Source organism: Scyliorhinus canicula, chromosome 13 (genome assembly GCF_902713615.1).
Source record: "Scyliorhinus canicula chromosome 13, sScyCan1.1, whole genome shotgun sequence".
NCBI classification, from domain to species: Eukaryota; Metazoa; Chordata; class Chondrichthyes; order Carcharhiniformes; family Scyliorhinidae; genus Scyliorhinus; species Scyliorhinus canicula.
Genome location: NC_052158.1, coordinates 130290874 through 130304490, shown reverse-complemented (window position 1 = coordinate 130304490; position 13617 = coordinate 130290874). Strand labels below are relative to the sequence as shown.

General features: G+C 47.9%; 1 protein-coding gene across 8 annotated transcripts in view; it reads right to left on the bottom strand.

The window, feature by feature from the left end:
• Positions 1–13617, bottom strand: part of LOC119975498 (SPHK1 interactor, AKAP domain containing) — a 545083-nt gene that overhangs the window by 153042 nt on the left and 378424 nt on the right. The window contains exons 1-2 of one of the 8 annotated variants that reach the window (XM_038815244.1): positions 9234–9605; positions 8193–8257 (exon numbers count right to left, since the gene is read on the bottom strand). The exons of 6 other annotated variants lie outside the window; for them this stretch is intronic. Coding sequence is in view for 1 of the 2 variants with exons in the window: in XM_038815240.1 (XP_038671168.1) it covers positions 9234–9265 (32 nt within the window). In the remaining variant the exon portion in view is untranslated. Of the gene's footprint in view, positions 1–8192; positions 8258–9233; positions 9606–13617 lie in introns of those variants that run through there. One more of the 8 variants, XM_038815240.1, reaches the window with a different exon arrangement.

The window sequence follows — 13617 nt, the reverse complement described above, 5'->3', positions numbered from 1 at the left end:
CATTGTTGATTCTGAGAGCACTTCACAGCTGCAGGTTGTGTTTGCTGCTGCTCCTGCTGGTGGATGCAAATGCCTGGAGGTTGCTGTTGCTGATTCCTCCCTTTCTGTCACCAAAAGAAGGACAATATTTTCGAAGATATCTGGGTCCTGGAACACCGGCTCAGGGAGACGTAGAAGTCCAGAAGACAATCTGGTTTAAAACAAGAAGAAGCTGCGGGATCTGGTGTGCAACATTGATCCAAATGGGCCACCTGATGACGCCGTTGAAGAAATGCTTTTGCAGATTGCTGATGCTTTTGCTGCTGGTGTGGTGAGCTGCCTGTAACTGGTATGTCACCAGGGATTAAACATGCTGGAAGTCAAGGATGTTCAACTGTACCTTGAGCATGCAATATGTGGATGCCAGGATTTGGTTCCAATGAGATTGGGTGGTGTGGGAGGGCCTGCACAGCTGCGGCTCCTGAATGGAGAATGGCACTGATACATGGAACAAGTAACACATTAATGGACAGATCATTTCTATGACAAAGTTCTGGACATGATAACACATTCTTAGGCTTATCCACCATTTCTGTTGAGGAACCTGCAACGGGTGATATCTAGTGTTTATGAGCTGATATAACTTTGTATTGGTGCCAATATGGAAGGGTGATGTTTCCTTGTTGTTTACTGGTTAGTGTGATATTTAGAATGTTATGTCGTTGATTTTCTAATTTTTGTAACTGTTGACCGTTTAAAGTAGCATGGTAGCATAGTGGTTAGCACTGTTGCTTCACAATGAATCCCAGGTTCGATTACCGGCATGGGTCACTGTCTGTGCGGGGTCCACATGTTCTCCCCGTGTCTGCGTGGGTTTCCTCCAGAAGCTCCGGTTTCTCCCACAAGTCCCGAAAGACGTGCTGTTGGGTAATTTGGACATTCTGAATTCTCCCTCGGTGTACCCGAACAGGCGCCGGAATGTGGCGACTAGGGGCTTTTCAGAACAACTTCATTGCAATGTTAATGTAAGCCTACTTGTGACAATAAAAATTATTATTCAAGTGGTTTCTCACGAGTACACGTGCCATGTCTCAGACGATGGTTATTGCATAACATTTCAATCAAAGTTTGAAGCCTGAACAGTTTTCCTGACCTCTGGAAGCATCAGCACCATAGATGCAGCAGAGAACAATCAAACACTCTCGAGCTGGGGATATCCTTGTGACCAAAGGATGAGTGTATGGATCAGGAGAGGGCACCTGAGCACGGCCTCCCTAATGCTTATGGCATGGGTCGGGGGTCCTGCTGTGGCCAGGGGTGAGTTTGCAGTGTAAGGCTTTCCAGCGCAACTAGCCAACTGGATGAGAGAACATAGAACATACAGTGCAGAAGGAGGCCATTCGGCCCATCGAGTCTGCACCAACCCACATTAAGCTCTCACTTCCACCCTATCCCCGTAACCCAATAACCCCTCCTAACCTTTTTGGACGCTAAGGGCAATTTAGCACGGCCAATCCACCTTTGGACTGAGAGGAAACCGCAGCACCCGGAGGAAACCCACGCAGACATGAGGAGAATGTGCAGACTCCCAGGGCCGGCTCAAGGCACCGGCAACTCGGGCAGTCGGCCGGGGCGCCATGTGCTAAGGGGCGCCAGAGACTCGGGTCCCGCGCATGCGCAGTTGGGCCGGTGCCAACCAGCGCATGCGCGGTGGCCGCCCTCCCCCAGGTCCGCCCCCCCTCTCGGTCCGCTCCCCCCGCCCACCCCCCTCGGTCCCCCCCGCCCCCCCCCCCTCGGGTCCGGCCCCCCCCTCGGGTCCGCCCCCCCCCGCCCCCCCCCCTCGGGTCCACCCCCCCGCCCCCCGCGACCCCCTCGGCCCCGCCCCTCCCCTCGGCCCCGCCCCCCTCCCCTCCCCTCGGCCCCCCCCTCCCTCGGCCCCGCCCCCCCTCGGCCCCCCCCTCCCTCGGCCCCGCCCCCCCCCCCAAGGGCGCCGAGGTTCAGCTTGCCGGGGGCGCCAGCAACCCTAGGGCCTGCGCTGCAGACTCCGCACAGACAATGACCCAGCGGGGAATCGAACCTGAGACCCTGGCGCTGTGAAGGCACAGTGCTATCCACTTGCGCTACCGTGCTGCCCCAAGGTAGGAGGTAGGACAGTTAACGGTGGGAAGCTTGGGGGATCTGAAGGTCCCGGGATGGAAGCCCTAACTGATTTTCGGTCTCCTCCAATTCCTTACAGAGACCAAAATAGATGATGATGTCCGTTTTGCAGAGAATGCCCTCGCGATGCTGGTGGCAGCCCAGGCAGCAGCATGATGCAGGCTGAAGGCGGTACCCATGTGCAGGGGGCTGCAGCGCACCCTGAAGACCAAGCCACCCATCAGGCCGAGGAGGAACCCAGAGGGTTCTCAGTGCTCCTCTGTTTATGCCAAAGTCTGACTCCCTCTGCTGACAGCGTGTTCAAGTCCATCCTCTGAACAGGCTGTGCATCAGGAGGGTTTGATCTTGGATCAGTGTGCCCAGGTGGCAGGGGATGTCACGGAGGGCAAAGGGGGTGCAGCCCTCTGTGAAGATTAATGTGACAGAGGCTTCACATGTACCAGGTGTAACATATTTTAATTGTGAACATTTTACATTTCTATTCCCCTGAGCTCTGCCAGTCCTGGTGGCTCCCCATTGCCTGCACCATGGTGTTGATGCCCTCAGCAATGGTTCTCAGTGTCTGGGCCATTCTCTGCAGTGCATCGGCAATGTCCATCTGCATCTGGGATACATCCTTCAGTGACTGAGCCATGCTCTCCAGTGCCTCGGCAATGCCCACCTGTGTATGGGACCCATCCCTCAGTGACTGGGAAATGATGTTGAGGCCCACAGCTGTGGTCGTCACAGACTGAGCATGACATGGGCACCACCTCTCAAAACACTGACGGGGTTGCGCTGGTGCGTGCCAGGGGGTGCTGAGGAACATCACTAAGACTGGATATGGGGAGGGTATGAGGTGTCAGCCAGTGATTTCTGGGGGAGTTGGAAATTTGAGGGTTATCAGGCGGAACTGATGCCAAGAGAAAGGTGGTAACTTGCTCTTACAGCTCGGTGGAGGTTGTTGATCTTCTGACATCGGACACTGGTCCTCCTGGTCATGTTGCCTGCACTGACAGCCGCTGCCACTGCCTCCCAGAGGGTATTAGTGACCCTGCTGCTGGCCCTCCGACCAACTCGGGGGAACAGGATCTCCTGTTTCTCATCCACAGCGTTGAGAAGCCTGGCCAGGTCGGTATTGCCAAAGTGAGGAGCAGGTCTGTGCCTCGCCATGCTTGTATGTTGACTGGGAGTGGGTGGTGAGGGAGCGTTTAAAAGCAGCTCCCCCTTGTGAGCTGCGAGATGATGAGGCGTGAGTTTGGCAAATCAGACAGTATTGGCGAGTAGCGCCTGGGGGCTCATTTTCAGCACTAAGTACCGTTGAATACAGGCCAACTCGACCGTCGAGGAACACCCTGCTAAATCGCGGCCAAAATTACACTTAGAAATGTTTCTGTTAAATCGTACCCACATCTTCATTGTGAGGCTCTTAGTCCTGCCTCCAATTCCCATAACAGCCTTCGGAGAAGCAATCAGCAGGGTGTCAATGGTTTATGTGGGAACACTGCTGAAAACAAAGAGGTGTGACAGCATCTTCTCGCCATCATGGATGTGGTGTCCTGAGGCCATTCCTCTAAGAACTATCTCTGCCAAAATATTATTGGAGGGGCTGGAACCCATTTCCTTGCCCAATAGGGTCTGCTGCTGAGATCCAATCAGATCTTGGCATGAATTTTATGTCCAACATTTTTCAAACGGTCATGGGTAATCTGGGCAAAACCCAGATAAAGTCTTCAGCATTCCACCAACAGTCACAAAGGACATTGGAATGGTACCACCAGACCCCAAAGACAATGATGTGGGTATGTTACAATGAGGACCTACCATAACTGGGACAAAAGGCTGGGATTTCTTCTGTTTGCTACCATGGACTCACCCAATCAGTCCAAGGTTTCAGTCTCTTTGAATTAGCTTACTGTCTTAAGGCAAGATGTCATAGAACCTGCAGTGCAGAAGGAGGCCATTCGGCCCATCAAGGGCACCAGCCCTTGGAAAGGGCACCCTACCAAAGCCCACACCTCCACCTTATCCCCGTAACCTCACCTAACCTTTTTTGGACACAAAGGACAATTTAGAATGGCCAATCCACCTAACCTGGACATCTTTGGACTGTGGGAGGAAACCGGAGCACCCGGAGGAAAACCACACAGACACGGGGAGAATGTGCAGACTCCACACAGACAGTGACCCAAGCGGGAATCGAACCTGGGACCCTGGCGCTGTGAAGCAACAGTGCCAACCACTGTGCAACCATGGCGCCCATGTCCTTTTAAACTAATCAAGGAGAGGTTTTTAAACAAATGGAAGAATCTTCCATGTTAGACTGTATATTCCTATTCCGTGAACAGCTCATGAGAGACTCTGCTGTGGATCAATAGCACCGTAAAACCTCCCAGAAAACCATGAAAAAGCAGACAGATACGCCGGGACCAGAACAGTTCAACCAGGAGGCATGGGTGCAATTTAACGGCCTCGTCGCGCTCTACTTGGTGTCGGAAAAAGGCCGTTCAATCGCGCAAGACTTTGTGACGCTTGAAACGCCTCGCAAGATTTACCGACATCTTGCGAGACATCGCAATCTGGTTCTCACCCTCACTGGGCATAATCAAATCTTCATATTTAAATGATGCATTAAGCTAATTTAAACATGCGTTCGCGGCATTGTCCTGGCACCCGGGACCCTACGGCCGTGCCTTTGAGACCTCGCTAGGGCGCCGCTTGGTCTTGGTTTCCACACATTTGGACCAGTCATAATGGCACCTGGGTGTTTCTCTGGCCTTTAGAGAGCCCCGGACAGTCGGGGACAGGGCAGGGTGGCACCCTGGAGCTCCCTCAGGAATCTGAGCATCTTGGCACTGGCAGCATCACCCAGTGTGGCACTGCCAGGATGGAAGTGGCACTGCCAGGGTGCCAGGTAGTAACTCCAGGGTGCCCAAGAGCCAGCTTGGCACTGCCAGGGATTGGGCCCAGGGGGCCTTCCCAGGTAGAAGGGAGATGAGGCCTCCCTGAAGCTGGGGAGAGTGGAGGCATCAAAAATGGGGTCGGGGGAGTTGAAAGGGGGAGGGGTAGATCGGGGCAGGCAAACAAAATAGCGCCCTGATCTGTGAGGAGTGTTTCCTGCTGGGCTCACCAATAGGAAATGATTCTAAGTCGGTCCCGGCGGGCGGAAACTCCCCGAGGTGAAAAAAAGTCAAAGTGCCATTGGATAGAGTGGGGTGTTTCTCTGTGCTGCTGCTGCAGTATAGCTAGATGATCTGCGAGTACATGAAGGGACCACCTAGACTGCTTAGAATCTCTATTATGAAACTCAAGGTCAGCAGGTTTAATAGGAATTTACGCAAGGAGTGAGTTTGCTAAAGCTCAGGTAACTTACCCAGGGCATGTTGTGAGTTAAGGGCGGGCATTGCCTAGGGCAGGGAAGGAAGAGGTATTGATGTATTTCACAGTGCACATGACTATATGGGTAATTTTGGTGGGTGTGTGGGTTCCACTGCACGTTTGTGCTCCACTTCAGTGTCATAATTACCAGTCTGACAAACATCTACTGGAAAAGAATGAAGGTAATCTGGTCAGAGAGGTACCAAATAACTTTTGAGGAGCTAAAAATCATATTAACCAACAAACCGTTGCTGGTTACTCCAAACGTTACCAAACCATTTAACGTGATAATCGATGGATCAGATATTGAGAGACCATTTGGGATTTCTCCAAAAAATTAACAGGCACCAAAAGTGATAGTCCACTGTGGAGAAGCAAACTGAGACTGTTACTGGCTCTCAAGTACCTTGAAGTATATGTCCAAAATAGATGTAGATGTTTGTACAGATCGCAACTCCTTGACATTTGTGGAGAAATTCAGAACCTATAATACAAGGCTATTTCAATGGTTCCTGCTTTTGAAACCTCATCACATAAAGATTATCCACATTGAAATCAGCACAGAATGATCCCTGGCAAAAGCTGAAACTGATCATAGCTATAGCAGTATGAGATTCATAGGAGTGTTTGAGGATGAATGTGTGTGTATGCTTTTTGTGCTGCAACCTCCTCCTGTAATGCTCTTATCATCACATGGAGGTGCCATGAAAATGTGCTTTGCGTCAAAAAATGATTTTTATCTACCAGCTAGAAACCTGAATTGAACTTTATAAAATCAGAGACAAAGGTGGTTTTAACTTGGAGCCAATGATAGCTATCTAAATGTGCATCACTGTACCTTTCTCATTCCAATACATTGAGATGGAGACCTTCATGTCTGCAAAGATCCATCAAGGACAATGACCAGGTAAATATTAGTGAACCACATATCCTGTCCCCATTGGCTAGGCCTCAAGGCAATCACCTGAACTGGTGGTCTCCATTTTTAAATCATTAAGCCTATTCACTTGGACAGTGGGACCATAGCTGAGAGGGGCTTCCCAGACAGGAACAGATCCATTTACAAGTGGAAATACGCTTATAATAACCATGTTTGAATCACTGGGGAAAGGTCATGTGAAAGGTCCACCCTTGACGTGTTTGAGCTTCTGATTTCTCTGCTGCAAGTGGACAAGCAGCTGGGACGCTGACACGAGAAGACCAGAATGGGGTCCTTCCTTGTTCCCCCTCTCTCCGACCCACCTTGCAAGATTTTAAACCCTGTTTGCTGACCGTGACCACCTAAGTATGCCCCACTGCCAGAAGAGACACCTTGAAGGAAATAAACTACACACTATTGTCCCAACCAAATCAGTCAGTACATCTTTAAATCACATCCATGAGGGAGACACAGAACCATCAAATTCATCCTGTAGCCGGCTGAGTCACCCAACTATGGGGCATGAAACTCTTCTGTTTCTCTGTTTGATCATCTATCCATCTGTAATCTATGTGTGTGTGTACACGTGGAAGTTGCAGCATATTGTATTATTTTAACATTGACCGAGTTAAGTACAATAAAGCTCACACTTTTCTTTTTTAAACTGAAGAAAACCTGTCCAATTGGTGGGGCAGTGCAGCAGCACTGGTCTACATTTACATTTATTATGTTTAGTTGCTGGGGACACAGCAGGTGGATTAGAGAAAGATTCCAAAACCTGTTAGGAAATTCAGCATTCTTGATTTTGAGTAAGGTAAGGTAGAGTCCCAGTTAACCATAGGCGCTTTCCCACTTGAGGGGGAGAGTGGACTGGCGGTTATTTAACCTGAGGATCTCCACACCTCGTAAGAGGGGCAAGGGTGAGAAGACGGGGCATCATGAATAACCTCAGTTGGTACGGGGATTGAACCCATACTGGTGACCACGCTGTGCATCACAAACCAGCTGTCTGGCCAATTGAGCTAAACCAGATTTTGAGTAAAAAAATATTGGAATTGACTTTCACTCCTATTTTACTCAGGAAATGCATTTAATCTGATTTTACACAAAGAAAGACTACATTTTGGGAGGAAAGGTTTAAGAACTCTGGTTACAAATTAAAACCTTTGCAACAATGGCTATTTTCCAGAATGTGCAAACCACACAGGGGCTTAAATTGAAATATTCTGGATGATAGCTAGTTCAAAAATGTTTTTCTTTATGTTGAAAGATTGTTATCAAAAAAAATCATCCTTGGAGATGAGACTTACAATAGATTTTACAATGCCACATCAGCCTCAAAAATGTCAAACCTTTTTCTTAATATTTCGTAACTTGAATGCACTGAGGGACTTGAATGTCATCTGTGAATAATGTTCACAAAAGAACAAAAGAGTCTAACAGCTATTGGTAAAATCATTTGAACAGAATAACATGACATGATTCACAGGACAGCCTTTTTAGGAAGTTCACTGAATTATACCATGCTGCGTAACAAACTATTTTTGTGCTTGTGTTAATCTCTACACAATATTAATCCCTACTCAGTCATCTATGTTTTATATGGTTACTATCATTTATCTAGTATATATTATGCAATAGAACCATAACAATTACTTTGGATGCAATATATTCTGATTTATTCTGCACATATTTCTTACACAGTCCACCATATATTTGTAAGTGTGGCTGTTATAAGGCCATAAAAATATGCAGAGTGAAAAAAAAGATGAAAGTGAACCTTCCAATCTGTATCTTTCAACTGACCAAGTGGACAATATGGATCTTTCCAACTTAGTTTCTCTTCTGTGGGAGACAAATAACGAGGTGTAAACTTCTTAAGATAAAATGGAACAATTCCTCCTAACTTATCCACCAAATGAAAATATGTAAAATATCAACCTATGTTTTGATGTGGGATTATCCTCATTTTCACAAATCTTTAAATAAAACGGTAGATGTGTTTTTGATGCCGTGAAGAAGGTAGAAAAGGGAATTTGCATTCCTTTATATCCAAACAATCCTTCAGGATCTACCAGACCTATTGCACCCCTTAGCAAGATTACTTTCATACAATGTTCACCATCCCAAGTTCGCAACTAAAAGGAATCAACTCTAACCAGTAGACCACATAGAATTTCAGAAACAGTGCACACTCGACATTGCTGGTGGTTGCACATTCTAAAAATGACTAATCTTTCAAAATCTTGTCTCCACTTCCAATCAACTGAAGACACATAAGCGTCACTCTGCATCAATCAGCAATGGTCATTTCAAAGCAACAGCACACACCTACTTCTCAAAAAAGAAAGTAACTTCAGTACATATCTCAGCAACCACACACAATACTAAATACATGAGAGTGAGTTAAAAACACTAATTCCATATTGGGGTTTAGATGACTCGTAAATTGCTTCGGCTTTGCTTCTACTGATGATGGACGCATGTGAACGTCACATTGGAATTACAGTTATTCTGGTGACTCACTTTGTGTACAATTATTCGATATATTATGTAGTTTACGCAGACCATCGAATGCTGTTTAATTGCGTAGTTTGATTGATGCGAGCAAGGAGAAGTCAGATGAAATGTGTAACGCTGGCACTGTTACTAATGAGGATTTAGGAACATGCTTAACATGAGTTGGTAGTGAAGCATTAATAGACAGCCTTATATTTAGGTTTGTTCAGAATGAAAGGAAACAAAACTGTTTACATCGGTCGAATACCAAATGACAAAAGAATTTGAAAGGAAGGCGCTACAAAAAGAAATAGCTACATACCCTGGTACAGAAAGCAAGGAACTGCGATCCATCACTCGCAGAATTACTGAAAACGCACTGACTCCAGCTGTAGTCTCTCACCAGAAAAACAAGCACAGTAAAACATACAAAAGTCCTTAACGGTGATTATCCTTCCACCTCTATTGATTTGAGGATAACATTGGCATTGGGAAAACTCCCTCTCTGAAGCTCTAAACCACGGTCGCTTGTACTTAGCTCTGCACAGCCAGCAGCAGTGACACTCTCTTTAAACAACAGCAAGTAAAATGATTGCATGTGACAGTGCTTGAGCATCCCACACAGAGAACACGCTGCACTCAGGCATGGGAGTGAAACCCCATAACCTTCTACAGCAGACTGCAGGGCACCAGTGCTCAGCTGACGTACATCTTGTGTCCTTGTATATGTTAAATAGGGCATTGCATTCCTTATGATTAACTCTTCCCCCATGAAATGAATGTTATAACTAGATGAGGTTAAAAAATACCCGGCAAACTTGTTTTTTTTCTTAAGTAATTAAAATTTGAGAGGCACTCTCTCCATTAGGACCCCCCCCCCCCCCCCCCCCCCCCAAAATGGCGAGACTGCCCTCTCAGCAGTCCTTTTAAAGGGACAGCATTATTTTCAATGCTCCATTATAGAGAGCAGAGCAATGTATATCTGTCATAGGAAGCTCAGTCATAGGAAGCTTAGCAACATAAGTCGTTTGTTCATGCTCCATCACATTGCCATTCCGTGACCAGATTTCCTTTTGTGATATCTTCTCCACACCTCTTCCTGAAATAAAGCAAGTAGCATGTCTTCTCCAAAGCCTTGCACCACTGCCATATTAAGAGTACCAGGAATGGCTATGTATAATGCACAAGAACACAAGAATTAGGAGCAGGTGCAGACTATTTAGAACCTTAAGGCTGCTCTGTCATTCAATAAGATCATAGCCTATCTGATGGTGGTCTCAACTTCACCCACCTGTCTGTCTGCCCGTCAGCCTCACCATCCTCTGCCAATAACCTTTGCCTCCCCTGGCAATCAAAAATCTAATTTGGCCTTGAATATTTTCAACGGCCCAACCTTCACGGCTCCCTGGGGAAGCGAATTGCTCAGACTAACGATCTGTTTCTAAAATTCATTTTTACGGGATGTGGGCTTCGCTGGCTAGACCAGCATTTGTTGCCCATCCCTAATTGCCCTGGAGAAGCTGGTGGTTAGCTGCCTTTTTGGACTGCTGCAGTTTATGTGGTGACTGTGCTCTTAAGGAGTGAGTTCCACGATTTTGACCCAGCGACAATGAAGGAACGGCAATATATTTCCAAGTAAGGACGGTAAGTGACTTGGAGGGGAACATCCAGGTGGTGGTGTTCCATATATCTGCTACTCTTGTCCTCCTAGATGGTAGTGATCATGGGTTCGGAAGGTGCTACCTAAGGAGCCTTGGTGTGTTCCTGCAGAGCATCTTGTAGATGGTACGCACTGCTGCTACTGTGCATTGGTGGTGGAGGGAGTGAATGTTTGTGGAAGGAGTACCAATCAAGCAAGCTGCTTTGATCTGAATGGTATTGAACATCTTGAGTGTTATTGGAGCTGCACTTACCCAGCATCCACCATGAGAATGATCATGATATCCAGGGTCTCCTTGACTTCAAACGCAAGGCATTCCTGTACTGGTAGCTCCACCAAAGCTCGAGTGAGAGGAAACATGCCTACAGGCAATTGAATGCTGAGGTGCAACAAAGAACACGTGACCTAAAAAACAAGTGGTGGGTAGGAAGAGCGCAGGAAATGTAGCAACTCGGCGTCAACCACAATGTGCACAGCATCTTCAGCACAATTAAAACCATCCACGTACCGAGTACCCAAGGGCCCACCCCACTGAGAGCCAAAAACGGAAAGGCGCTCATCAAACAAAGAGGGGCAGTCATCACCCGCTGGAGAGAGAAATTCAAGGACCTCCTCAACCAAGATACAGACTTCAACGCAAGTGCCTTCAACACCATTCCTCAAAATGTTACCTCCAACCATCTCAGCTCGCCCTGAGGTTGAAAAAGCCATCCGACGGCTGAAAAACAACAAGGCCTGTGAAGCAGATGGAATCCCTGCAGAGGTATTAAAATGCAGTGGAGAGGCACTGTTGACAAGAATTCACAACCTCATCACCCTTGTCTGGAACAAAGAGAGCATGCCGGATGATCGCAGAGACGTCTTATTTGTGACCACCTTCAAGAAAGGAAACAGGTCTGACTGTGGAAATTACAGAGGGATTTCCCTACTCTCCGCCACGGGAATCCTCCTCAACCTCCTCCTCCCAGTGGCTGAAGAGCTCCTTCCCAAGTCTCAGTGCGTCTCCCGCCATCTAGAGGCACAATGGACATGATCATCAGCGCGCGACAAATCCGAGATAAGTACAGGGAGCAGCATCAACCTCTGTACACGTACTTCTTTGATCTTGCAATGGGCTTCAACTCTGTCAATTGTGAGGGATTCTGGAACATCTTTCTCAAATTTGGCTGCCTTCAGAAATTCGTCACTATTCTCTGCTTGATCCACGATGACATGCAAGCCGTGATCTTCACCAACGGAACCACCACATTCCCAATACGTGTGAAAACTGGGGTCAAACAGAGATGTGTCATCGCACCAACGATCTTCTCGATCTTCCCTCAGCAACACTCCACCCTGTCACTCTGAAGTTCCCTGCTGGAGTGGAGCTAACCCACCAGACAAGCGGCCAACTGTTCAGCCTCAAATGCCTCCAGGCAAGAACCAAAACCACCCAACTTCTGTTATCGAGCTGTAGACGATGCCTGTGTGTGGGCACATTCAGAGGCCGAGCTACAAACCATCAATGAGGCATTCACCGAGGTATAGGAGAGAATGGACTTCAGTTTAACATTCGTAAAACAAAGGTTCTCTACCAGCCCAGTCTTGCCACACAAAATTACCCCTCAACCATCGGTGAGCCCTTAGACAATGTGGATCATTTCCCATCCCTTGAGCGCCTCCTCTCGATGCGAGCAGATATTGATGACTAAATCCAGCATCGACTCCAATGCACCAGTGCAGTCTTCGGACAGCTGAGGGACAGAGTGTTCGAAGACCCAGATCTCGAATCCAGCACCAAGCTCATGGTCTATAGAGATGCCGTAGTCCCCGCTCTCCTGTATGCATAAGAAACATGGACAATGTACAGCAGACACCTCAAATCTTTGGAGAGATCATCAACGCTGCCTCCGGGAAACCCTGCAAATCGACTGGCAGGAAAGACGTATCAATGTGAGCATCGTCTCCCAGGCCAATGTCCCCAGTATCGATGCACTGACCAGCTGCGATGGGCAAGCCACATTGCCCGCATGTCCAACACAATACTCCCGAAACAAGAGCTCTACTCCGGGTTCCGCAATGGGAAGCGATCACTAGGAGGGCAGAGGAAATGCTACAAGGACACACTGAAAGCCTCCCTAAGTAATTGCAACATCCCAATCGACACGTGGGAATCGCTTACTTTAGAACACACAAACTGGAGAGGAAGCATCCACAAAGGCGCCAATCACCTTGAGCGTCACAGGGTGGAGCACGCAAAGGTCAAGCATTAATAGTGGAAAGAGAGTGCAGAATTTAGACCGTCCCACCCACCCACCTCATCAAACACCACCTGCCAAACCTGTGGCAGAGTCTGCGGATCCAGGATTGGACGATTCACTCACCGCAGAACCCACCTCCCCGGAGTTAAACCAAGTCATCCTCGATCCTGAGGGACTGGCCAAGAGGACTCACCCAAGTGGGGAGAATTCCATCATACTCCTGGCTTCTGCCTTGTCGGTGGTGGACAGGCTTTGGGGAGTCAGGAGGCGAGTTACTCGCTGTAGGATTCCTAGTCCCTGACCTGCTCTTGTAGCCACAGTAATCATATGGCTAGTCCAGTTCAATTTCAGGTTGAGGGGGTCACATGCTCAGTGTTCTAACGGCATCAAGAATAAGGAGGTAGACACGAAGCCTGAGTGTTCCTATTTTTTCAAAAAGCTGCTTTTTCAGCTGAGTCGGTCTGCTGCACTGCTTATGGCGTTCAGCAGCCTCATGGTTCCAATTTTGAACAGACGGCCAAAAACCATAAACTGAGTGTCCCTCGTGACTCAGTCAAAGGTTGATAAGTCCCTGAATCAGTTTAGAGCTAATTGGATGCTGCGGAGTGGAGATGGTATGAAGCTGTTTTGGGGGGGGTGGGGTGTTGGAGGCGAGGGGGTGGGGATATTTGGGGTGGAAGGGTGAGGTTTGGGGCTGGGGTGGTAGGTTGGGTTTGTCGGACGAGATTATGAGTTACTTTTAAGGTTTAGCATCCCAAAATTAAATATTGTTCAAATACACAATGTGCAGATTAATGAGGGTTGAA